Consider the following 25,811-nt stretch of genomic DNA (forward strand, 5'->3'; position numbering starts at 1 on the left):
AGAAGAGAAGGCTCTGGGGAGACCTTCTAGCAGCCTTCCTGTACCTAAAGGGGCCCTAAAGCTGGAGAGGAACTTTCTTCTAAGGGCTCATAGTGATAGGACAAGGGGAAAAGGTTTTAAACTGAAAGATGATAAATTTAGATTAGTTCTAAGGAAGTAATTCTTCACTGTGAGGGTGGTGAGGCACTGGAACAGGTTGCCCAGAGAAGTTGTGGATACCCCGTCCCTGGAAGTGTTCAAGGCCAGGTTGGATGAGGCTTTGGGCAACTTGGTGTAGTGGAGGGTTTCCCTGCCCATGGCAGGGGAGTTGGAACTAGATGATCTTTGAGGTCCCTTCTAACCCAAACTATTCTATGATTCTATGATTTTGTGAGTGTCAGTCCACTAAATTAATTTGCAGTTAAAACCCAATTTTTTTCTTTTTATCAGGCTTTGAAATTTTAAAAGGCGTCAAGGCAGAAATGCCTTAAATACTCTATAAAGTTTAAGATGCTGCCAGGTAAATTAATTGCTACTGCGCCCGAATTCTGAGTGAAGTTCGAAACGGCAGTTGCGATGTGCTGAACGTGGCGTTTCTTAACGAGACAAACGGCTCAATTATCGCAGTATTAACTCAGGCGCTGTGAGGGGAAACTGTAGGAGGGAATTCATAGGCTGGAAATCGCTTTCCGAAGTGTGAATGGGATTGCAGCCTTGCCCGTTGGGGTGCGCGGAGCAGAGCGTGCCGTGACAGCAATAGACGGCGCTTCGGCATGAAGCGCAGCAGCTGATGGGCAGGGTGCAGCCTGTATCCTGTTTCACTGACCTTACAACCCACGTTTCTGCAGCTCACACATGTTCTCACTCTTCCTCTTCTTTATTTAAAGCTCTTTTGCTCAAAATGGGGATAAAGTGACAAAGCTTGTTTCAGAAAGGATATCATGATACTTCTTGTTTATACACTTTGTGACATTTGTAGCAGATTAGACCAAAGTACACTATAATGAAATAATATTCCATGAGAGGCAAGTTTTGTAGGGAGAAGTAATATCTTTTATTAGATCAGCTGAAACAGCCGGAAAAAACAGGTTGTCTTTTAGGCATGCAGTGCCTTCAGCAGGTTTGGCAAAGAGGCAGCAAAGTCAAAGCAAAGAGCAGGGAATGAAAAAACATTCCTTGTTATTTTTGAAAGCAATTTTTTCCTTGAGAAATATGAGTGATAAAATTGCCTAGTAAACGAACAGAAAATGCACATCACCCCTTTTTAAAAAAAAAATTGATTTACCTTTTCCATGAGAAATACTACTTGTTTCTCAAAAAATTCATTTGGTCAAAAATACTGTCTGAAAGCCAAAAATATCACTTGTAAATGCTCTCCCCACTGCCTCTTAGGATTTGTGTGTCTCCAGCTTTCTTTATCCTCTCTTGGCTGGGTTCCCAATTTAGGGTATATTTGCTGTAATGTGCTATGGTCTCACTCCTGGAGAGAGAAAGCACTTGCATCATGGCAGATACAGCCCGGCTGCCAACTCTAACTGGGAAAAGAGATGGACATGTGAGAAATCCACTGTGACTTGCATGAAATGCTGCATTTTATTTATATATATGTGCCCACACACATCCCTAAAGTTTCAGCATTTGGGTATGTTTTTTACATTTTAATATTTTTTTTTTCTCTTAAAATCTCAATGTCCTGTCTAAACGTTTTGATTGAAAATGTTTGACCATCTATAGAGAGTAAAATTTGGACAATGCTTTACTCAAATTATTACTGTGTTTTTAGTAATTTGAAGGGACCCTGTTCTGTATGTAGAAGCTGGTAAACAGTGGATGACTGCTTAGTTCTGTGACTTACCTGCAACCAGGGAATTTTAAGTTATCCTGTAGTAAATACCATGACCATGAGTAAGAGAGAGTGCTTCTCTGCTGGGGAGAGAGCCTGGAAGGGTCTGTGAATCCAAATAGGCACATTTGTGTTTTTATGTGTGTTGGACAAGGGGGGACTCAATGGAGGGTGGCATTTACCAAAGGCTGTTGACACATTTTTCAGTGTTGAAGGGGGATTTTGGGGAGAGGAGGAGTTTCAGAGATTATTGACTATTCTGACTTTTGCTGAAATGGCTGCTGTGATGATTTTATTGTACTGTCGATGATAACTAGGACACCTACAGCCTCCAAGAAGCCTCCTCGTGTTGGGTGAAATTAAAATAAACCAGTGGGCAGTTTGGGCTCTTCGTTGCGATAAGCAGTTTTAAGGACTATCTCTTCCCATAGATTTAGCATATTCCCTTATTCGTTAAGCACACTGTAAGTGCCATTTCCTCAAGGAAAATGCCGCAGACGCCCACGCACGTTTTGAAAGACGAAGCTGTGATGCTTTGTTGTGCTTTGCCAAGTGGCTGGTGCCAGCCTGACGGCACAGGGCTTTCCCTCAAGGATCACTTGCACTGTGTTAGCTGAGTGTCTCTTAAGCTTAGCCGTGACTGGTTTGGAAAAGGCAAAATTTATTATTAAAGGAAAACATTTTTATAATTTCTGTTATTTGATGTTTGCATTTTTTAATATGCTGAGGGGATTATGCTAATTATGTGCTATCATTAACAAGCATGGCAAATGAAATTATCTCAGTGCGGTTTCCAAATAAAGCAGCCTGTCATTAATCCAAAAATTTGTTTAGAAATAAGTCTCCCATAGTTTTCAACACATATGTACCAGCATGTGCCATTTTTGTATGAAGAGGTTTTTATCATTTCTCCGCTGTTTTGTCATGCTGAATTTGTGATGGTACATCACTGTATGCCAGGTTGTGACTTGTAACTAAAAGTATCGAAAGCTAAATATCTAATGAAAACTTAAAGATATAAAGATTGGCAAAATCACTTTTTCAAAAAAGTACATGCCAAACCATTTCCTTGCAATAATGTGAGGAACTATGGGATCTAAATCATGTTAAACCACTGGTTCTCTGTTCTAGAATAGTTATAAATGTAGTATTAGAGAGTAACGTTTTCAAGCTTTTCTCTCCCATTCAAGGCTGGGAATGCTTTTTCTGTTGACTTGAGTAGTAACAGACTTTCTATCATGTAAAAACGTATCTATTTAGTGTTTTATCACATTCATAACGTCATGGTAGTTGAAAGACGGAGATGACAATCCAGTAGAAAATCCTGCAGCATATTTTAAGGACAGTCTATACAAGAGCTAGTGCTAAGTCAGCAAACATAGATATTTTTTTTAAATTAAGAGTAGATGAAAACTACTCAAATTAGGTTATATATAATAGCTTATGTTCAAGGAGTGAGCTGGCTTAAGTTCTCAAGAATGACTTGTCTAATCCAGGTGTAAGAAGAAATAACAGAATTACTCACGGCAGGGTGAAATTAAACCAACTTTTGATACATTTCCTGATACACTTGTGTGTATTATGTTTTATCACCTATTCAAAAAAAGAGAAAAACAATATCTAATGGCTCATTTCATTTGCCAGTACAAATGATTTCCTGCTAAGGTTTTGATATTGCCCTTTGAGAGATGTTATAAGAAATGGATCCTCAGATGTGATTAGATCTTTGGAAAATATGTGCATTTCTTCCCAGTGGGTCATCCCCAGTTGACTAGCAAAATTTATATATATAATAACATCCAGCTGAGCTCTGATCACTTTGTCCTGTGTTATACTTCAGTACAACCAGTGTTAGGAGTGCTTTTGGATAAGAACTTATATCTGAAAACACAGGAGAGGTGATTTTTATATATAAATGAAGTCCCTCAATACCCTGTTTCTTCTTTTGTGTCTTATTTGGAGCCTTATTACTGTTATTTCTAGTATTTTAGTTTAGCTAAGCAGTTGGCTGGACAAGCTTTTCCTCCACAGGACATATGTCAGCGCTGTTTTGTCCCAGCACTGTCTCTAAGTATTTCAGCTTGTCTCTAAGTATTTTCAGCATATTTCAGCTTTCTGTCTGGCCCTCAGCACGGACCTGAGAACAACTCAGTTGCTTCAATGTAGGTATTCACACAATGTAGCAGTGAGGAGGTAAAAGTTATGCTTCATGACCGTACTAACATCAGTTAAGCCTCTGCGATTAGCAACATCGTTCACAGCTGCAGTTGGAGGGAGGCGGGCTGGGCAACCTCACTGCTGCCTTATATTATGAGGCAAGGAGTGAGGGTGCATTAACAAGGAAACTCCTGTCCTCTTTTACAAACTCTTATTTCTTTAGCATTTTCCCTTCTCCTCCCATCCCTGCCCCAATTAGGAGAAGCCACCATCCAACCTCCCCAGCGTGTTTGAAGCCTATGACAGGGCAGCATCTTGACTGCATGTTTATCAGCTGTGGGGGCAGTTGCCCCCTAACCTGCTGTTTCCCTCTCTTCAAACAGATGTAGGTTTACAATTTTAGCCAAAGGTGGCAATCAATGGAAACAGCACAAAATATTGATAATTTTTTTTCCCACAAGCAGATCTGTGAAATAATTTTACCAGTTAGTGAAATTTAAGGTGACTTTTAAGAACAGAGTTGACACGAAGAACTAGAAGATATTTGGCAGCAATGTCTGTATAGGGACAGCCTTTACTAGGCCAAAATCTGCTAGTGCTTTCCTCCTGTTCTGTTGTGATGGAGGAGGGCTGCTTTGTACAACTCTCACCTGTTGTGTGTTTTGGGTATGCAAAGCATTTTGTGCATCACCCACTCCCAAAAAACAGCAGCGGAAGATAAAATATAATCTTATCAGCCTTATATTGCCCCTTATGTTGCACAGGGAAAGGTTCATTAGATCTTGGATACAAGTATCATGGCACGTGATTGTTCTCTCCAAAACCTTTTGTCCTGTCTGCTTTTACCTGGGACGGAGTAAAGCAGACAGAGCCAGGCTGTTCTCGGCGGTGCCCAGTGACAGAACGAGCGGCAATGGGTGCAAACTGAAATGCAGGAAATTCTTTGTAAGTGTAAGACAACACTTTTCCACTGGGAGGGTGGTCAGGCACAGGTTGCTTGGAGAAGTTGTGGAGTCTCCGTCCTTGGAGATACTCAAAACCCAACTGAGCATGGCTGTGAGAGACCTGCTGTAGCTGACCCTGCTCAGAGCAAGAGGGTTGGACTATACGATCTCCAGAGAGCCCTTCCACCCTCAACTATTCTGAGATTCTGCAAAGTTATAATACAGTAATTTATTTGCATGTTTGAGTGCAATAATGAAGCTGTGTCTGTATTAGCAAGAGCATGAAATGATCCCATGCTTATGGTGTAAACTGAGACCAAATACAAATAGAGAAAAGCCCACAGATGAGTTCCCAATGACTGGTGGTGTTTTCGTTATGATATAGAATTTTAGCCGTGGATGGGATTAACTCTGTTATTTTGTGGCTGCCATTTAAATATGTTTAATGAAAAGTTCTTGTAGCTTGTTCAAGTGTATAAAATATATTGCAAACCTATTTATAGACCTGGCTAAAAATACCAGTGCATGTATGCATGTGGGTACATACTGATGTTTGATATATTTGGTGACAAACTAATACACGTGGCTGGAGATGATGTGACTGTGACAGCCCAAGAATAACACTTTAAAGTCATGATAATTATTTCCATGACGACATCAGCTCAGTGCTCAGCAGCAATAAAGAGAAAAAATATTGGGAGAAGAGTAGGGAATAAAGCAGAGGAGATCACCATGCAGCTGGGTATTTCTGTGGTACTCCCAGGACTTGAATCCTGTGTGTGGGTCTGGTCCTCATCTCGTGGACAGAATCCTGGACAGAGTTCAGGAAGGAATAACAAAGACAATCAAGAGAACAGAAAGGCTTCCAAACACAAGATAACTGAGTATGCAAGGACTCCTTAGCCTGCAAAAGAGATAATTTAGGGGAATATAGCAGTAATCTACAAAATAATGCATAACACTGGAAAAGTGAGTGGGTAGCGCCTGACTAGTCACGGTTTCTGCCAGTATCAGAACTTTTGACCATCAAGCACAGTCAGTAAGACACTATTTCAGAGCAAACATGTAGTAGGTGAGAGACGCATGGAACTCCTTGTCAGAGGTATGAGATAGATTAGAAGGTTTACATGGAGGACTGGTCAAGTACTTTAAAAGAGAAGTTAAGGCATTTCTTAGTAGGTGAACCACATTAGGCTCAGGAGATTTGCTGAGATAAAAACAACAGGAGGCTTGGAAAGTGACAGCAGGAGGGTCTTGCCCTGTACTGATTCTTCCATAGGTGTCTGCATGTGAATCATAGAATCGTAGAAGGGTTGGAAGGGACCTCAAAGATCATCTAGTTCCAACCCCCCTGCCATGGGCAGGGACACCTTCTACTACACCAGGTTGCTCAAAGCCTCCTCCAACCTGGCCTTGAACACTTCCAGGGATGAAGCATCCACAACTTCTCTGGGCAGCCTGTTCCAGTGCTTCACTACCCTCGGAGTGAAGAATTTCTTACTTGGATGTAATGGAAATATACCCTTTTTCAGTTTAAATCCATTACCATTTGTCCTATCGCTACACGCCCTTATAAGAAGTCTCTCCATCTTTCTTGGAGGCCCCTTATAAGTACTGGAAGGCTTCTATAAAGTCTTTCTGGAGCCTTCTCTTCTCCAGGATGACCAACCCTAACTGAAGCAAGCTATTAGAGTAGGGAGCCCTTGATGTGAATCAGTACAGCCTGACAAATTGTGCCTTTGCTCAGCTTTTTAGGTGCATTCCCTTTGGAGCTTTGCAGTGCTGGATAGTATTGCAGTAGTTGCACAGCTGGATAGTAGCTCCATTTAAGTGTTAAAATCCCATGTAGCTTTTGAAAGGTTGGCCTTTCTCTAGTTTCTGTATCAGATTTCAAGTTACAAAGAGAGAACCAGTTGAATCCCCTGCTCACATAATTTGACTCTCTTTTTTTTTGTGAATGTAAGGGCTTTTTAGATCCAGTGTCACAACTTTGCTTTAAAGCCACAAAGGGATATACTGATGCCTCATCATTTCTTCTGGCATGTTGTGAAAGAAGAATGTGCACGACTAGTGCAGAAAATGTTAGTTGAGCCTCTCTGCGTTGTCTTATGAGGAGTGCAAACAGCAAAGGATGGCCCTTCATGGCCAAAGGGAGCAATTGTAGAACTCAGAGCTGAAAAAAATCTGCATAAATAACATTTGCTTCAGAGGATATATTTATGAAGATATTTTTTAAAGTTAACCGTTTTGTGTTCTTTCTAAACCCTGTTTTAATGTTATGCTTTGTAAGTGTCGAGTTATGGACTGAACTCTACTGTCATGACAGAAATAGTCTTCAAGTATAGTAAGTACTTCTGAGAAAAAAAAAGTAGTTTCTTGATTAAGATATTGGTTTTGAACTCCAGCAGCCTAGCTAATCCCCAGCTCTGCCAGGGAGTTGCTATATAACCTACAGAAGGATTTGCAACTCAGTATTGAGCATCAAGACTGCTTAACTTTGCTGTTGTGTCCATGTCTCTTCACTGGCTGTCGGGGGAACCCGAGTCTGGCAGCGTAACTAATAGGTGGTCTGGGTCACTCACTGCTCTCTTGTCAAGTTAGACATACAAAATGCAGTCTAAATATGGTCCTCAGTATCCCTCTTCCCTGTTTTGAAACAAAGCAAGTGATGCTTTTTCCTTCCCATCATTCATCTTCCAGCCTTTTAAGGTTCCTTGGATGAGGACTGCCTTTCACTCTGTTTCTTCATTGGCTGATGTATGGGCATACACACATAAATCATGCAGTATGTGTGATTATAGTGTAAATGAGGGAGGTCGGGTTAGAAATAAATCTGCCCAAACTAATTTTGACATAGTAGGTGGGACATTTTAAAGACATAAGAAAGCACGTAGAATTCCAGCAGGGAAAGGATGTGCTGATGCCAGAATTGGGGAGGGAGAATGATTTTCAGCTGGTAAGCACACAGCAAGAGAAAGAGAAGGAGCTGACTACTTTTTAGGAAGGAAATGCAGGTTAGGAGGGAAAGCAGGGTGTACAGAGACTTTCTTCAAACAAAGGAGGACTATTCTGCAGGTCCAGAGTGACTGATTCATGTAACTGACATTACACTCACTGCTGACGTGTAATGATTAATTGATTTCCTTATTTTTTCCCCTCTGCTTAAATAAACTAAAATCCTGCAAAAGAAAATGTTGAACAGAAGGATGATGACTGTTTATTCGCCTAGCTTAAAATTGAAAAGACCAGTTGCCTTTCTGTAAAACTTCTGTATTTCCCTTAAATAAATATAAACAGCAAGGGTTTTTTTTTATGTAATTTTCAACTGTCTGGGTTTTTACTAGCGCTTTGTTGTTTTTTGGTTTGTTTTTTTTTTTCAGAAAGTGTGTAAATGGTAGGCTCTAATTAGTCTTTCAGTTGACTGATCAGGAATGAAGGTAATGGAGGCGAAAAACCAGGAGAATCAAACCGTGAGGCTTAATGCACTGAGAATCATGGAAGTTCAAGCTGGTCAAAAAGCCTGTTTCTTTGTATCAGCAAAATATGTATGTTTCAGGGGAATTCCAAGACTTATGATGTAATCATTTTTGAACCTTTAGCTCATCAACATTACCTCATCATTGTTTTATTTCCTCCCCTTTTAATCTGATGGAAGATATTTGTAGCACTGACTATTCAAGAGGAGAGAAGTAATACTTCCTTAACTTCAGAAACTTTGGCCATTAATAATCCAGAGGTCAAACTAAAATATTGGACATTTCAGTTTTATGCCATCTTGTTGCTCATCATAGTTTTATAGACCTCATCTGGCAAATACTGCTTCCTAAATGTCTTTTCTTTTTACAAGACACCGAGGAACTACTTATGACAGCATTTTCAAATTTACAGAGCTTGAAAACAGGTCAGATTATTGGGTTTCAAATCCTTTTAAATGCTGTTGGCAGTTTTAAGAAAGCTGACTTAATTTTTTTTTTTTTTTTTTTTTTAATTATTGCAAGGTGCTGCGGAGCTATTCATGACACGGAAGGTGCTCCAGACCACTCTGCATTTTGCATAAAACTAGGCGGACTTTTTTAGTTTGAGGTTATAGAGCTTGCTTGCAAGTGTTTGTGTGGTGAAAGACAACTGAGATTTGTGTCTCAATGACTGCAGAAGTGCTACAGGTTACATGACTGCAAAATGAGTGTCACTATGGATAGACCTTTTTGTAGACGGCTAGGCTGCTGGATCACAGTGTTCTGAACATTATAGCTGATGAGGCTATTCTGTTCTCCCATTCTCTGATTGCTTTCTAATCACATTTCTGTTTATTCTTACAAACTTTGATTTAAAAAATAATCCATAAAACTGATATAAAATATCCTTATTACCATCAGTTTTACAATGTTCTTAGTTGAGTTGATTGCATGCAATTCAGCCTGGTTTTATTAGAGATTGAGAGTGGTCTGTGATCAGGAAAAACAAAACAATGTCTCTGACTTCAGTTGTATACTGCTGTGGCCTCATATGACCAATCAATCTCTGAAAGAGCAGAAATTTGATTTTACAAGACTCTTGAAATTCAGCAGAGTGACTTTACTGTTATGTTATGTAAAGTATTTTGTAACAAGAAGGAGCAAGGAAAGAAGAACCACAAGACCTGACTTTTAAAGTCAAACCTGACACAGCTGTAGTGTGTGACTTTTGGCATAATCTTCGAAGTGCAAAAGCAGTAAGAGCTTCAGGGATGCAAGAGCTTTGAAAAAGGCTAGTGGTCCCTGTGCCATAGTGTCTCTGTCTACAGAATGTGAATAATAATAATGTGGTTTAGTTCACAGGGACCTTCTATATAAATTATTTTTCTTTGCTTTGAGAGCCTCAGATATTAAAATATTATCATAAAAAATCCCTTTTTCTCTCCTTCCACCTCTCTAATAGTGTATTCTGTAAAAAAGGAAACTTGATTGTGTAACCAGTTTGAATGGGCTTCAGATCATGCCCCCATTCTTGCTTACTTTTTTCTGCCATGACCATTTACTCATCATACTGAGCACAATCCCAATCTGCTTGAGAACAACAATGACATGCATCTAAATATTTCCAAGGGAAAATTTCCCTTGAAATGCATCCTTCTGTCCTTGTAAATTCGTAACTGATTTGTCATAACCGGTATTATAAAGATGTTAGTGGGTGTTTATACTGAGATTCCAGTAGCTGACTTGTGAATATGTTGAGCTGGGAGAAGGCTGGAGGAACAAAGGGTGCAAAAGAGGGAAGATGGATTACATGAGAGACAGGGAAGAGAGGTATATGTCAGAGGGCAGATTAAATCTCAAAAACTTTCAATGGCAAACTTTCTCTTCTCCTTTATAGTCTACAATCTGATTTTATAATCTACATCCTGATTTAGGAGGACAGGGCATAAGATTGTGTTGCTACATCCAGGCTCTAGTCATCACAGGCAATTATACACATTTAGCTAAACATATATGATCCCAGTGAGACTGCCTAAATTTAACTGAGGACTTCTCACTGATCAAGAATTTGGAAGGAACTGTACACTCACAGTGAGAGCCAGGAGAAAGCAGAGACACTCAGCATGTTGAAAAGATAAGTCTGAGCATAAGACGTGACTGTACAACCATTCTTGATGTCTGTGAGAACTTTGTCCTGCAGGTCGACTTATGGGAGAGTCCGTGAGACGATGTCTGCACTGTCACACTCAGCAGAGTGACAAAATGATCAATGGCATAATTGATCTCAGAACAATGTAAAAAATCATTAGGACTCTAGCTAGTACGGACTTAAACTAATGCAAATTGCATGGATAGAATGAGGCACAGAGAAGATAATTGCAGATTTTCAGAAGTAAGCCTTCTAAAACTTAGTTAAGTAAATGTTCTTCATGTTTTGTTAACAAGCCAGACCAACATCTAGACAGAAGCATCACATTTTAGCTACTAAACTGTAGGATGTGATAGAGAAGACTCAATTTTGGGAGATGTCTCTCTAAAATGATCCAAGTAATGACTTGGTTTGGTTCTATTGATCAACTAGTGATTGCAAATCAAAATAATGTAAAAATGCTCTAATTATTAGTTTCATCAGTTCTTACGTCTTTCATTTGTTGTTGTAACATGGATTAGAAGAAAATCTTAGTTTTTTGAAAAAATTCCCCCTCCTTTGAAGGTGTCATTGTGATTTTTTCTTGTAAATTGAAAAGCCTTCTCTTGTCAAGCATTAGGCTTCTAATATTCACTTTTATAAGAGCACTAAAATTGCCACCTGTGTTCTGTCAGTAGCTGCCAAAGCTCTCATCACTTCCCTTATCACCTTACTGGATGGTTCTTAAAGGCAATAGTGTCATTTGCACCAGTGTGACTTTTGTACTGTGCACACGTATGTGTAATACCAGAATATCATAGACCTGAAGGGTGAAGCACTTCCATAAAGGTCCTATGGGACAAATTGATCCTGAAGCCTTCTGATCGGTGTGCCGTTTCTGTTAAGAGGATTTACAGGACATGGAGGCTATATGTGCTGGAGGAAGTTGTAGGATGTATTTGAGATGAGGTAGAACGCTACCATATAGCATAAGTGTTGCCATGGAAAAATGAGTAAAGTTATATGGTGAAAAGAAAATACATCTGCTTGGGAAATTTGCCATAGCATGGGGAAAAAAATAAAAGTTGACTTTTAACTAAAACAAGATCCAGTGGAGAAGATGTTTAGGTCAATTTCAGATGCCATAACTTGGCTGCTTTCACTCCAGCACTGGCCAGCCCTGTCACATTACTATTCAAAATATTTTCAAGATCGTGGCTTGTTGAATCGAGTCCTGAAGTGCAGCCAGGTGGCGTAGATCAATGGGAAAGGGCAGCAGCACAAGAAAAAGTCACGGAGTGGGGGATAGAGATGGAATATGGCTCTCTGGCTTGGTGCCATTCATCTCGGGCAGAGCAATGGAGTGGGGCATATCTGCACCCTCACCGAGATGTGTTTTATCTCTCCCAAAGTGTCACAGGCCCTTTGCCAGGTCTGCCAAACCAGCCTCACTCACTTGCATGTACTGACCATGTCTCCTCGTGCTTTGCATTGCTGTTGCACCTGATTATAGGCCCTAACAAATAAATAAATCGGACCACCCCAAAGACAAATCCTTAATCATGGTGACTCACACCATATTCTGGAGGTCAAACCCTCAAGTCATAGAAAGAAGTGCCATCATTCAGTATTTGCCATTGAAAACTTCCTCTCATTCCTCCACCAGGCACGCACAAAGACTGTTGTTCATATAAAGCCTTTTTGTGAAGGGTTCCTAGAAATGCACCAGTTGCATTGGGAAATTCCTGAGGTAGGGGTGAAAGTTAATGTTCTCCCTCTGAAACATATACAGTTGGATATTTTGCACGTGTGAAAGTTTCCAGAAACCTTTCAGTTCTTGTCCAGTTGCTTTTGAAGATCATATTGTAACATCTTTAGGGTGACAGGGCATGCCCGTGTACATCATATTGCCATGTACCAGAGGACTGAGAAAAAAGTAAATCTCTGCTTCTTCCTAAAAATCCAAGAAGAGGTCAAGAAGTACCTGTAATGGTAAGCTTTTTGTCAAGACAATGAGCAGGCTGCTCCCTTAAAGATGCTCATTGAGTTTCACTTCCATTGTTACAGCATTGCATTTGTTGTTGTTGGCCACATCCAGTCTCTGTCCTACTTAGATACAGGGAAAGCTAAGTTACATTTTGAAGATGCAGTAGGAATTTCAAAATTGAATCTGAAGAGGTGTAGAAATAAAGAACGAAGATACTAAGTATCAGCCTTTGTTTCTTCACTGGCAGATCCTGGTGTCTTCTCTGAGATGTTTGCAATACATCTTAGCCAGCTGATGAAAGACTAGATCAGATCTTCTGAGACAATTGACCTTTAAATCTGAGCCCTTTACAAAAGAGTTTTTCTTCTGAATTTATTATGTTTTCTTCAAAGTATTATAAATTCATGAAGTATAGGTGTAGGTTTTTTTTTTCCCATTTTAGAGGCTACACGGCAGAATTGTATCGAAATTAATGGAGTTTAGTTATGATGACATAACAGTACATAAAACTGAATGTTAAGAAAGCCATCATATGCTAACCTGTAAGAAGTGAGAAATCTTCTATGGTTCCTTTTTGGAACTGGGAGATTCAGTTTTTTTTCTCCACTGATTATCTGTCCCTCGATCTCCTTATCTGTAAAGCTGGTGTTAGAGGATATTTTGACATACGTAGGGATATAACGGGAGGAAGGACTACACTTATCCTCAGGTTCAGTTCCCAGGTTGAAAAACTTATGTGGAAGAGATACTGATTTTAGAGAAACCCAGAGTACAGCTACTACACACGACACAGGCTACAGACTGTGGTTTAGCCAATGAAGGATAAAAGCTGTAGCTGAAGACTTCGAACCATAGTTGCAAGGTATTGAAGGAAGAGTAGGAGATGTGAAGGTGGGAAGGGCATCATCAGTGTCCTTGGTTTCTGTTCCACTGGAGGACTGGTTAAATAAAAGTTGCAGGTGATGAAAGGAAGGAAACAGAGTAGTCCTGTGCTATGGAGAGCTACGGGATATGCTAAGAGGATTTGACCTGGGTGGACAGTTCCCTTCTATCCCTGAATCTGGATATCAAGTGAATTTTGAGGAGGTTCCCGTCTTCCAGGAACTGAAAAACTGATACTGATAGAAGCTTCTACGGATCCCGCTTACATATGGTGTCTGACCACCTCCAGAGAAAGGCAGCTACACAAATCACAACCACCCTTTCACGTGGTGGTCAGTGAAGCTGAATTACAAACCCCTTACCTACTGCAGATGATCCTGTAATGCAGTTTTTTAAATATATAATAGTGAACAAAAAGCAATCCAGTCTTCCAACCGTCCTTGAAAATACCAATGAGTCAGTTACCCAAGAACTCGCATTGCAGTTTAATTTAGATTAATTAATTACTCTGTGTTTGTTTAGACCACTGTGATCCCGGAGTGGCTAGTGAATTCTTAGTGGCTCCTTCTTTCTGCTTCTAAGCTCTTCAAGCAGGGACTGTTTATGACTGTCTGTATTTGATACCCAAAAGATGTGCATGCAAACCTCAGAAACTTGTAAGTGCTACTAGAATTTAATATTAGATTAAAAAAATGCTATTTTAAAGTATTATTAAAAGATTTTACGGGAAACAGTGATTTCTAGACACTAGTCTTAGCAGCAGTTCTGTATGAATATTCAGATTTTATTCCCTATACACTTAGCTTTGTCCTCTGGTAAATATTGCTGGAGAAAAGAATTCGCTGATATTACTGCTTGCTTACTTGTGGCCTGAACTTATAATGCAGAGTCACAGTCTGGGTTTGTCTTTTTTTTCTTTTCTCCTTTTTTTTTCTTTGTCCTGACAGAAAGATTGCGGGATTTACTGCTTCTACATTCAAATCAAGACACAGAGATTCTGCCCATCTTTCAGCAGAGGCGCTATCCCAAGTAAGTAAGATTGTCTTCTTGGGAGAAATAAAGTCTTTGTCTATTTGCAGCGAGGGAGAGTGAAGCATTTATAGCACTGTACATGTTTTTGGTGTGAAGTCCTAAGGCAGAGCTGTCAGGGAGCCACACTTGCACTGAGATTTGCAGTCTTTCAGCGGTGTCAGGGAGAAGCAGACGTGCTTTGCAAGCATACCCAGCTGTCAGCAGGGAGGTGGTGGCAGAGTGCAGACGTTAAGTTGCCTGGATCAGTGTCTGGTGGAGCTTTGTTTCACTTGACACTGTGTTGACATAGGCAGATGTTTTGTCAGGCTAATTCCCACTCTTGTCTTGTGGGATTCCATGATTTATGGTGGCAAATTCTCTTGGATTTTAACAGGGTCCCTCTGGAAGCCTGCAAGGACTAGAAAAGATTTTTTTTTTCTGCCCTTTTTAGGGATATATGTACAGGCAAACCAAAAGAGTAGTGTTATGTGTTTAGTAGGGCTTGCATGTGTTGAGTATCCTGGACAAAACCTCTTCTTCTCCCAAGTGACATATCTGAATGAAACAATAAATGCTCCTTGTTAGAGCACTGGTTAAAAGAAACAGTCGCTTTCAGCTAAATCTTGAAAAGAGGCAGTGAAGGGGAAGGAAGGAAAAATAGCACTCGCATTAACCATGACCAGAGTGAGCAGTGAAAGAGCGCTAGAGCAGGATGGACAGAGGGAGGAGAAGGAAAAAAGAATGTCTGGAGCCAATCCAGCAATGATAATGGAAATAAGCAAAGTTATTTATTTTATTATTGTTAGCAGGTTCCTGAAATGTATAAGAAGCCAGTGAAGCTAAGTGTTAAATACAACTCTTAAAATCTGATAATATGAATTTTTTTAAGAGCAGGCAAGAAATAGAGGGGCTGAGTGCTCAAAACCAGTCTCCTTCTCACTGTGAATACTTGAAAATAAAAGCACTCAAACACTGATTCTTAAAATGGTGAAACTTTGCATTGACTTCGAGGGAGACAGGATTTTATCCCCCTGAATTTTTTTTTTGCATTATCCATTGTCACTGGTTTACTGGCATACTATGGAAGTACAATATATGAGACTAAGGGAGACACCTTATGATGGACTGGTCTATTTGTTTCACTAGGACTTCCACGAATTAATATCTTTGCCCTCACTCTTTGGAGCACTGGAACAGTTACTTTTCCATAGTGATAAATGCTTTGCTTGGCTTAGATGTTTGCACTTATGGTATGGACACACTCAGGTTGGTCTGAGAAACTAGTTTATCATCCTTCCTCAAAGAACTTGCCATAAACCATTCCTAAAGTGTCTGACTTTCCATTTTTACATTCAGTTTATTGCTCGTATTCTTAGCAAGTACAGTCTACTAGCTGTAGGTACACATCCTTGTCAGATTCATGGGTGCATGAGTGCCTATTGTCTTCTGTTCAATGGAAGCTTCAGCTCTGAAGATTGTGCAACAAATCCCTTGTAGTGTGGAGCACTGTTGCTCTTTGAAGTTATAGCGGCCTTGTATCGCAAAACGATGCATGTTTTCAGCCACGTTGCTTGGCAAGATTGACTGATGCCTCTAATAAACAAAATCAGCCAAACTTTGGCACTTAATTGAAAGAGACGCTTGGATATGTTCTTAAAAGATTTCTCTTCCTAGCATCATTAATTGGTGCAAATTTATGCTTGTTACAGAAATTTATAGTTTATTATAGCTTAGCGACATGGTTTAGTGATGGACTTGGCAGTGTTAGGCTAATGGTTGGACTTGATCTTAAAGGTCTTTTCCAATCTAAACCATTCTATGATTTAGAAACTGGTTGAAAACTATTGACATGTCCTAATTTCCCTAGGGGTTGTCTTTCAAGTGAAATACTTGTGTTCAGCGAGGTAGAAAACCTGTTCCATCTTCATAATATATTTTATCTTTTTCCTATGTCAGTTTTTTCCCTTCCTTATGCTCATTTTTGTTGAAAGGTCAGTTAGCAGAAAGGAAGATAATGAACAGGCGGATCTCATAAATCAATGTCCCTTCATTGACTTCAGCTGAGCAATGGCTGGCTGGACTACATAAGGGTCTGAGCAGTAAGGTTATTTTAATGAGACATTGTCATGGGGCACAAGCTGGAGCTTGTAATGCTTAAGGAAATCCTAAAAGTATGAGAGGTTAAAAGTAGAGAGAGAAATTTTAGTAATGACTTAACTGAATAGCTTGACTCAGAAGGGGTTAATAGGTAGAAAGCACAAAAGTTTGCATGTATTTAAAAGACGTATATCTAAAGGAAGGAGATTGGAAAGGAAGATGTTCGGCATCTCTCTGGATATTCAGAGTCGTAGTAATTAATATTAAAGGCTAAATGAGCAAACTATAATCCATCAATTTTTGAAATATAGAAACCTTCATGTTCCGGCTTGAATTATGTTCTTACACATTTATTATATTAAGACCTGAACTCCTTCCCAGGGAACAGCAGGATAATTTTGAGTACGTGCTTGTTCTCAGAGATGTCTGTGCACTGGAATGGCTGGGAGAAGTTTTCTAGAATATACATGCACATTGTTCTGGATTTTCTGGGGTAAATGTGTCAAAGAAACATGATTTACATGCCTGGTTGATGAGGGGAGAAATGCAGGGTCTTTTTATGATTTTGTGTTTGCCTGAGCTTATTCTGCTGGTCTTGGCTTAGCCAAGAAGCAAATACCTACTCTGGCACGTGGAAGAGATTATAGAAAGGCCTGAGTTTACAAAGATTAAGGCTTTTAAAGCCACACTACGCATCACCTTGACTTCTGTGACTTACTACTGCGTGTCCACAAGTCGCGTGGCATTATGAGCACCAGTTCTCATTGTGGCCTGTGGGCTGAGGTGCACAACTCTGCCAGCACATGGGTACAGCATCCATCCGGTCAGCCCAACCTGCAATGTGCGTCCTCTCACTTTTCTTCACAAGGTTGCAGAGCAGAAGGAGCTTGGCTTTATCTTATGCTTCACTCACATGACTGTGTAACTGTGTCTTGGAAAAATTATGGAATATAGAAAGTCTACATAAAAGCCTACAATAAAGTTTCCTAATAAAACATACTGTACTGCACCAGTTACAGGTTACTGAACTAACAAGACCTGCCTAATCCAGGCAAATCTTTTTGATACCTCAAGTGGCTGTCAGAGGATGAAATGCATGGTTCAGAAATCAGACATCACTAGACTCCCCTCATCCACCTCAGCACGAAGCCCACCCATCCACAGAGAGAAATATTTTGAGGAGAAAGTCTGTCTGCTAGCTGACACGAAGCCATCAACATGTCCGTGAGGATTCACATTCCTGAAACTAGGAATAAACCTGCAGGCAAAGGGGCTGGGGTGCATAGGAGCCTCCAAGTGTAGCCGCCCAGGAAGAGCAAGCAAACCATATCACAGACATACTTGCAACTTGTTCCTTGTCTCCCTCACTCCATGAGCATGCTGAAGTCACTGAAGTGAGTTACACCGCTATCAGGCCTGTCAACAAACTAAACTTGTTGCAATGAGTCTTATCCCAACTCATCACTTTGACAATGAGCGTTAGGTCTCCTAGATCTCTTAAAAACCCTTTTAGAGTTTCACTCTTAGCACATTTCTGCAGGAGTTTTCCTCATGTTGGTTTCAAACTCATGCTTTCCTTGGTTACCCCCTTTGCCCATGAGATTCCTGCTGTTTTATCACACGGATGCAGTCATAAAATGCAAGAACTGCTGAAGTACTGACACAGGCTACAGAGAATTTCTCTTGAAGAAGACACTGTTATGGTCATTAATTGGGCTGTAAGGATCAGCATGTGACAGGGTGGTTGGTACTAGCAACAGGAACCTAGGTTGCTCCGTCCCACCAGGGTCTTTTGGTCCTTTCCTGCTGACTCCACTCCGCTCCTGACCGCCCATGCTGTGTCTGCAAGGGAAGGATGCATAATTACCTCACAATGTGAGATAGAAGGATCACTTGTAGCCGGGCCTGATAATATCAAAAGAAAAAAAAAATCACTGAAACCCCAGAATGATTAAGGGAAGTGATAAAAGAAATGTGAGAATGAGGAATGAGGTTGGTGGGTGAAAAGGCAAGAGAGAGGCTGACTGCACAAAACAGCGCTTGAGAGGGATGTGCCAGAAATGCTACTGGCATTACAATTTTTTAGCAAATTTCTCTGTATACAAGTGACTTGAGAGATCAACTGTACTTTATATTTTCAAGATATGGCTGAAATCCTCAAATACGTATGTGGGTTTTTTGGACGGAATATTTGCTGGTTTGTGGTTTTTTTTTTGTTTTCCTCAGAAATATTTACAGTCTTCATTCTTATCTTTTGTGGGTTTAGTGGAAAAGTTCTTAGATGATTCACAGATTTTAAGAACAGAAGGAGCTGTTATGTTCCAGCTAATTTGAGTTGCTTCTTAGCACAAGCCGTAGAGCATTATCCGATAATCCCTGCAGCAAGCTTCTGGTTCAGCTGGAGCATGAATTTAGAAAGACATCCAGTCTTTAAATTGAGATGTTAAAAAGTGGAAAATTCACAAGCCTTTAGATCAGCTTATTTCAATTGTTAATTACTTCACATATGTGTAACATTAATTTCTTTAACTTCGGTTTCTGGTCTCTGCCATCTCACTATACCATTTTCTGCTAAACAAGAAATCCTGTACCATCTGAAATGATACCTCCATACAAGATGTTGGAGGTAATTTTAAAACTTATTCTTCTCTGCACAAATTAAATTAAAAAAAAACTTTCTTGCAGGATAAGCCTTACTTAAAAGGTTTCTAATAATTTGTTCCAAAGTTGTTTGGGTTTTTTTGTATTTGGGTTTTGGTTTGTTTTTTTTTTTTTCCAAATGGGCAGGAATTAAGAAAGTATTTTGGTAACTGTTTCCGTAATGTGCATGTAAAGCAATAACAGCACTTCTATGTAGGCAAATAGGGAGACAATTGAACGCTATCTTATTATTTAAATGGAGTGGCAAAATGTAGAACTTTGGAGAAAAAAAATTAACTTAGAACCTAGCAGGTGTAATGAAATAACAGAGTATTCCAAATACATTTGTTTTCCATCTGTCATAAATTTATAAACATTTCTTTGGCGTTTATTCTTAGTAAATTAAGGTAGACTTCTTGTGTATGCATGGGAATATTGGTCATTTTTGTGCCACAAAAAAACAGAAAATGCAGGATCCTGTTTTTTATATATATGTGTACCTTCAAATATATATTTTTGAAGGTCATCTTTGAAAAGCTGCTGCAAGTTTCAGTTCAAACAAAGCCAAATAGTTTTATTCAATTCTCATCATGGAGTAGTCTAGACAGATAGGCGGCAGAAAGTTAGTGAATCATAGAATCATAGAATCATAGAATGGTTAGGGCTGGAAGGGACCTTCAAAGGTCATCTAGTCCAACCCCCCTGCAAGGAACAGGGATATCTCCAACTAGATCAGGTTGCTCAGGGCCTTGTCCAACCTGGCCTTGAACGTCTCCAGGGATGGAGCATCCACCACCTCTCTGGGCAACCTGTTCCAGTGTTCTACCACTCTCATGGTAAAAAATTTTTTCCTAATATCCAACCTGAACCTACCTCCCTCTATTTTAAAACCGTTACCCCTTGTCCTATCATAACTGGCCCTCCTGAACAGCCTCTCCCCATCTTTCCTGTAGGCCCCCTTGAGGTACTGGAAGACCGCTATAAGGTCACCCCGGAGCCTCCTCTTCTCCAGGCTGAACAGCCCCAACTCTTTCAGCCTGTCCTCATAGGAAAGGTGCTCCAGCCCTCTTATCATCTTCGTGGCCCTCCTCTGGACCCTCTCCAACTGGTCCATGTCCTTCTTATGTTGGGGACTCCAGAACTGGACGCAGTACTCCAAGTGAGGTCTCACGAGGGCAGAGTAGAGGGGGAGAATCACCTCCCTCGACCTGCTGGCCACGCTCCTCTTGATGCAGCCCAGGACGCGGTTGGCCTTCTGGGCCGCAAGAGCACATTGCCGGCTCATATTGAGCTTCTCGTCCACCAGTACTCCCAAGTCCTTCTCCTCAGGGCTGCTGTCGATCCATTCACCACCCAGTCTGTATTTATGCCTGGGATTGCCACGACCCAGATGTAGGACCTTGCATTTGGCCTGGTTAAACTTCATGAGGTTGGTACGGGCCCACCTCTCCAGCCTGTCGAGGTCCCTCTGGATGGCATCCCTCCCTTCCAGCGTGTCGACGGCACCACACAGCTTGGTGTCATCGGCGAACTTGCTGAGGGTGCACTCCATGCCACTGTCCACGTCACCGACAAAGATGTTGAAGAGGGCCGGGCCCAACACGGACCCCTGAGGGACGCCACTCGTGACCGGTCTCCACTTGGACATTGAGCCGTTGACCACTACTCTCTGAGTGCGGCCATTGAGCCAATAAAAATAAATAATAAATTTAGTGCCCTAAACTATTGTGCCATCTGGTTCCCAATTGCTACTCATTTTAATGATAATAGATCTATAATGGATCCACGCCAATTTGCTACAACTTAAGAACCAAGCCAAGACATTCATAATATTTCATAAATAATACCCCAGGAATACAACTTTTATCTTATTTGTAACTGTCTTAAGAATGTTTTTTCCTTTTAGAGAAAAATAATTTGTGCGTAACTGGAGAAATAAGTGAGTTGTGTCTTCTGGAAGCGATGAGCTGGGACGGCACATCCTCTGAGATTCTTCCTGAATCCCAGATTTAAGCACGCACAAAGGCAGCCAGCAGGATTGTGGCCTAGAAACCCCATTCAGGTTGCATTAGAAACAAAGGCAACATCTTCCTTGATGTTCAGCAAGGGAAAAAATCATGACCTATGCGTTTGTTACTCAGTCTTCATTTTAAGGCAAAGAGATTTTTAATTTTAAAAAGAGGTGGAGAACTTTTCATGGAGTGATTTTCTATAAAAGGCTTTCTGTGATGTGCTTTACAAAAGATGTTCTCTTGTTACAGAGGAGAAACTGAGGCATGGGTCTCTGATGTGAGTTACCAGTGTCACCCAGGAACAACTCTCCTGGGGACGAGGCCAGAAATAGAAATCGGGTCTTCTGCAGTCCTTTCAGTAGTGTGCAAATGGCGCTCTCATCTGAAATAGCATCTATCCTGTTTTCCACTGCAAATAACACGTGGCCTGCCCATATTGCTGCAATCAGATGGGAAAGTGCCAAGTGAAGAAGCCTTTCAGAAGTGCCCACACAAGCACTATAAATGCTTTGTGTAGCATAGTACATTAAGCATGAAAGTTATCATTTTTGAAGTGCTCCAAGATTTATTTCAAAATGCAGGCTATGAGCTAACTATCTCGCCAGCAGCACAGAGCCCTCCGAAAACCTGAGTCTCAGAGAATTTTGATTACTTGATAAAAAGAAAGAGATATCTGCTTAAGGAATTTGTAATGACATTTAAAAGAAAGTCAAGCTGTTTATAGGGAAGAATGTTTATAGGCTTTTTTGGTGGTTTGGGATTTTGTCTCTTATTTTTCATCCTTTTTTATTTAATATGACTTGCAGTGATATCAGGTTATCCTGTAGAGATTGCAGACCAGTGCAGAATTGAGCTCCATGGCAATAAAACCTCCTCTATGAGAAAAGGGCATTTTTCTGTCATTTGGGATTTTTACCAAATGGTAAAGAACAACAGTGGTAATGTGGTAAAGCCTGGTAGCTGTTTATAAAAAACAATACTCATGTTATAAAATAAATCATGTAATTAAAAATGCAAGTATTGGATCTAGATTTTTTTGAAATCATAATGAAAATGGGAAGAAAGTGGACAGTAATTCGTACTGTGCACTACATGTTTGGGCTCAGATCCTACAAAGACTCATGTGAACACATCCACATAGTATCAAGCAAGACCAAGTCAATATCTTGAAATATTTCGGACTGCACATTAAACTCAAATGTGGGTCATAAATTCCTTGAGACAGAGGCTATATTTGTTTAGAGTATCAGTACAATGCCCCAGCAACTTCTAGTGCAAAATAAAGACACTTCTGTTCTGATTCAAAAGGCCTCGAGTTCAAGTACCAACAACACAGAGTGAACCAGTACCCTTAAAGTCGAGGGGAATTTTGCTGCTGACTTCAGCAGAGCTCAGACTTGGCTTGAAGTCTAAGAAACTTTGAAGAAAAAAGTACAAATATTGTATAGAGAGATGCAGAGAAAAACCTGTATGCTCTGAGAGATTTGGTGTTAAGGAACATGGTTTAGGGACCCTGACAGTGCAGGGTGAATGGTTGGACTCAATGATCTTGAGGGTCTCTTCCAACCAGATTATTCTATGATTCTCTGATTTGTGCAGCAACATACATCCAAAGTCAAAGCTGTGTGTGCTTAGATATTCTCTTTTAAGTACCGAGCAATCTAGAATGCAAGTTTAGCTTAGCTCTGTTTATCATAGCATAGTTGTAGCTCATTAGCAGTCATGAACTGTTTTATGCAAAACATTGCAATACTCCCAGTTTAGAAGGGGAAAGGGCTGACTGAAAATAAAAGATGCCTACGACTTTCAAAATGTCTGGGAGATGAAATCATTGCTTTGCTCAGAGTGAGTGGTGTAAGACAAAACATTACGGCTGGTTTTCCTTCTGCTATTTGGGAGCATGAGCATGGTTTTTGATAAAGCCTGTTGATGTAATTGATTTATACTTGCCTACTACTGAGCAGCAGTGTGAGACTGTGGGGAATTATCTGCCAGTAGATGTCTTAAAGGATATTTTTTTAAAACAGCTCAAACAGAAGTTATAGTAGTTTGATGCAGAAATTATTAGTGAAGTTCTTTGATTCATTATGCAAGAGAGAGTTACAATGATCCCTTCTGGCCTTATATCTAGTTTTAAAAATAATGGCTTATATTAGCTTAAAAAATAGTTTCACAATTACCATAGTTACAGAGATCCAAGCACCAGGCTCTTGAAAAACAAGTGCTAAAGAGTTATGGTTGATGACAAAAATGACTTCCTCCTTGATTCTATGGATAAAAGGGAACAGCATCATTCATTCACTCCTATACGCCTACCTGCACATTAGCACTTTAATTTTTGGCCCTGTGCTTTCAGTGTGGGACCTTGGAGGCCGTTTGCTTTCATAGAACCTGTTAAAGGAGGCAGCATCTTTTGTTGGTGTTTTGTTAAGTCTTGGTGAAAAAGGAAGAAAAGAAAGATTCCAGCTATAATAAAGGGGAAAGTGAACAGTATTATGTCACTAAACACTATAAACACTTTATATTTCATGTAAGACATAAACAAAAACTGTATTTCCTAGTCTCTAAGGAGAGCAGAAATCTAGCAACACTAGTTGCTGTTCTGGCCTTTCCCCAAAGAAGGTTTGAAGAAGCAGGAAAACTGTTAGATAAACATCTGAGCTGTGCCAACAAGTCCCTCTTAATGCCCTTTAATACCTCAGAAAACAGCATACACTGCCGATGCCTCTGGGGTAGCAGAGCAAGTATACACTCTGTGTAAGAGCAGAGATGAGCATGAACCTTCAAGCCAAAGGAGACAGTTATGATGTTCTAATTTTGCATACAAAGGGCAAGGATGGCTTGTTCTCATCAGGACATGCGCCTAGATTTCAGTTTTAGCAACATTTTGGTGAGTGGCACTGGCGGAGTGGTTCAATTCTGAGTGCCAGGCTCTTCAGTATATGTGAGGGAGACACTTTACATTTCTTTTTCATTTAACAAGTTGGGCTTTAAGCTCTTGGTGATAATCAAGGGCAGCAAGAGACCCATGTTGATCTAACAGCTGTCCTCTGTCTCTTCTGAGAAATGAACAGGAGATCTGAGCTGTGGGATGCTAACTGAAGCACCCTGAATTGAGCATCCCCAAATAAAGATATACATACCACATTTCATGGAGGAAGGTGTTTCAGCATCCAGGCTAGGACTGGATAGCTCAGAAGTAGCTATCAACTCTTAAAAACTGGCAGTCGTAGAAAATCCATCTCATCCTATAGTATGTTATTGTAGCTGTTGATTATACTCAATCATGGGGATAGGAGCTGGCTACTGGGATACTGTGCCCAGTGGCCCAAGCCTAGTCTCAAAGACAGTTCCTCTATGATCACGTCAAGCGGTTCGTAAGAATCACGAGTGCTTTCGAACGGCCAGACAGCTAGCAGGTGGAAACTGTTGTTAGCAGCTACAGAACAGAAAAGGCCCACGATATTAGCTGCCAAATCCTTTCTGAGTGTTGCCTAATCAGCTAGCTGAGGTGTTCCTGTGCAGAATTGGAGGCTAAAGTAGGTAAGCTCTAACACAAAAGCTGTTTGAATGGAAGTTACGTACGGAATTGTTGGATGACGAAGATAAGTTGGGTGGTATTCAGAGTTCCTGGTTGTTGCTTTTTAATAGAAGAATTTTGTGGGTTACAGATTTGCCAGAAAATTATCAGTCTAAGCATCTGCACCTAAAGTGAAGCATTACATGTGTTGACTGAGGTGACTCGCAATGCTTTTCCTTGGTATCATGAATGTAGTGATCCGATCTTTTTTCTCCCTGCAAAGCAATGACAGAAGCTGTGTTATAGGCACCAACCAGAAAGAAAAGATACTAAAATAATTACTTTAGAGCCTAATAGCTTTCATGTAACAATTTGTTTTGTGACTGAATTATCCATTGCTGTCAAGTTATCTTTGTACTATGAGGTTTAAATTAAATTTATGTATGGTCGAAACCCTGGTTCATTTAGAACCAAACTCTGCAAGGAACTTTCCTTATTCCTCTGGGAGCTTGTACAAGGAAAATTGCTGCATACTCCCAAAAAAACACATGGGAGCAGGGTAGGTCTTCCTACCCCAAATCCACTTGACCGGTGTGGCAACAGTAACCTATACTACAACCTGTACAGTTGTCAGTGTAAGTGTTCTCTGTATCCTCCCTGATTTCAAAAAGTGCTCAGAAGTGTTTAACAAAAGGCAAATGCCCGAGCACTTCTGAGGACTGGGGTCTTACTTTCCTCTGCATGGAGCATCGTGATGTTACCTAAGGATATTATAGCTTTGCATTTTCCTTCACTGTATATCGTGTCTTTATGGCATAAAGTAGTTTTTTAGATACATTACTGTTGGTCATCTCTAATACTGGAATGTTTAATTCTTCTTTTAGACAAATCACCATAAAAGATTGAGTTTCTTTATTAAGTTGACTTCCCTCTGCTAAACCAATTCTGAAGGTCTTAAAATAGATTAAATTGTTCTTTTTGTACTCTTTTTGCGTGGATAGCTGAAGCTTCCTAAACAGTATTTGAAATGCAGGCATTAATTTCCTGTTTTTTTCCCAAAATAAAGGTATTTGCATCCCCTCAAAAATCTCAAAAGACTTTGAGAGCTATTTGTAGGGGTTTTTTTGTGCCGTACTTTTTATGTTATGAGGGAAAA

The 25,811-nt window shown here is 40.2% G+C and overlaps 1 protein-coding gene across 2 annotated transcripts in view; it reads left to right on the forward strand.

The window, feature by feature from the left end:
• NOX4 (NADPH oxidase 4) overlaps positions 1-25,811 on the forward strand; it is a 110,206-nt gene that overhangs the window by 58,851 nt on the left and 25,544 nt on the right. For both annotated transcript variants that reach the window (XM_086614256.1, XM_086614265.1), the window contains exon 13: positions 14,323-14,404. In XM_086614256.1, the coding sequence (XP_086470382.1) occupies positions 14,323-14,404 (82 nt within the window). The remainder of the gene's footprint in view (positions 1-14,322; positions 14,405-25,811) is intronic.

Source organism: Tauraco erythrolophus, chromosome 1, assembly GCF_009769465.1.
Source record: "Tauraco erythrolophus isolate bTauEry1 chromosome 1, bTauEry1.pri, whole genome shotgun sequence".
Taxonomy (NCBI): Eukaryota; Metazoa; Chordata; class Aves; order Musophagiformes; family Musophagidae; genus Tauraco; species Tauraco erythrolophus.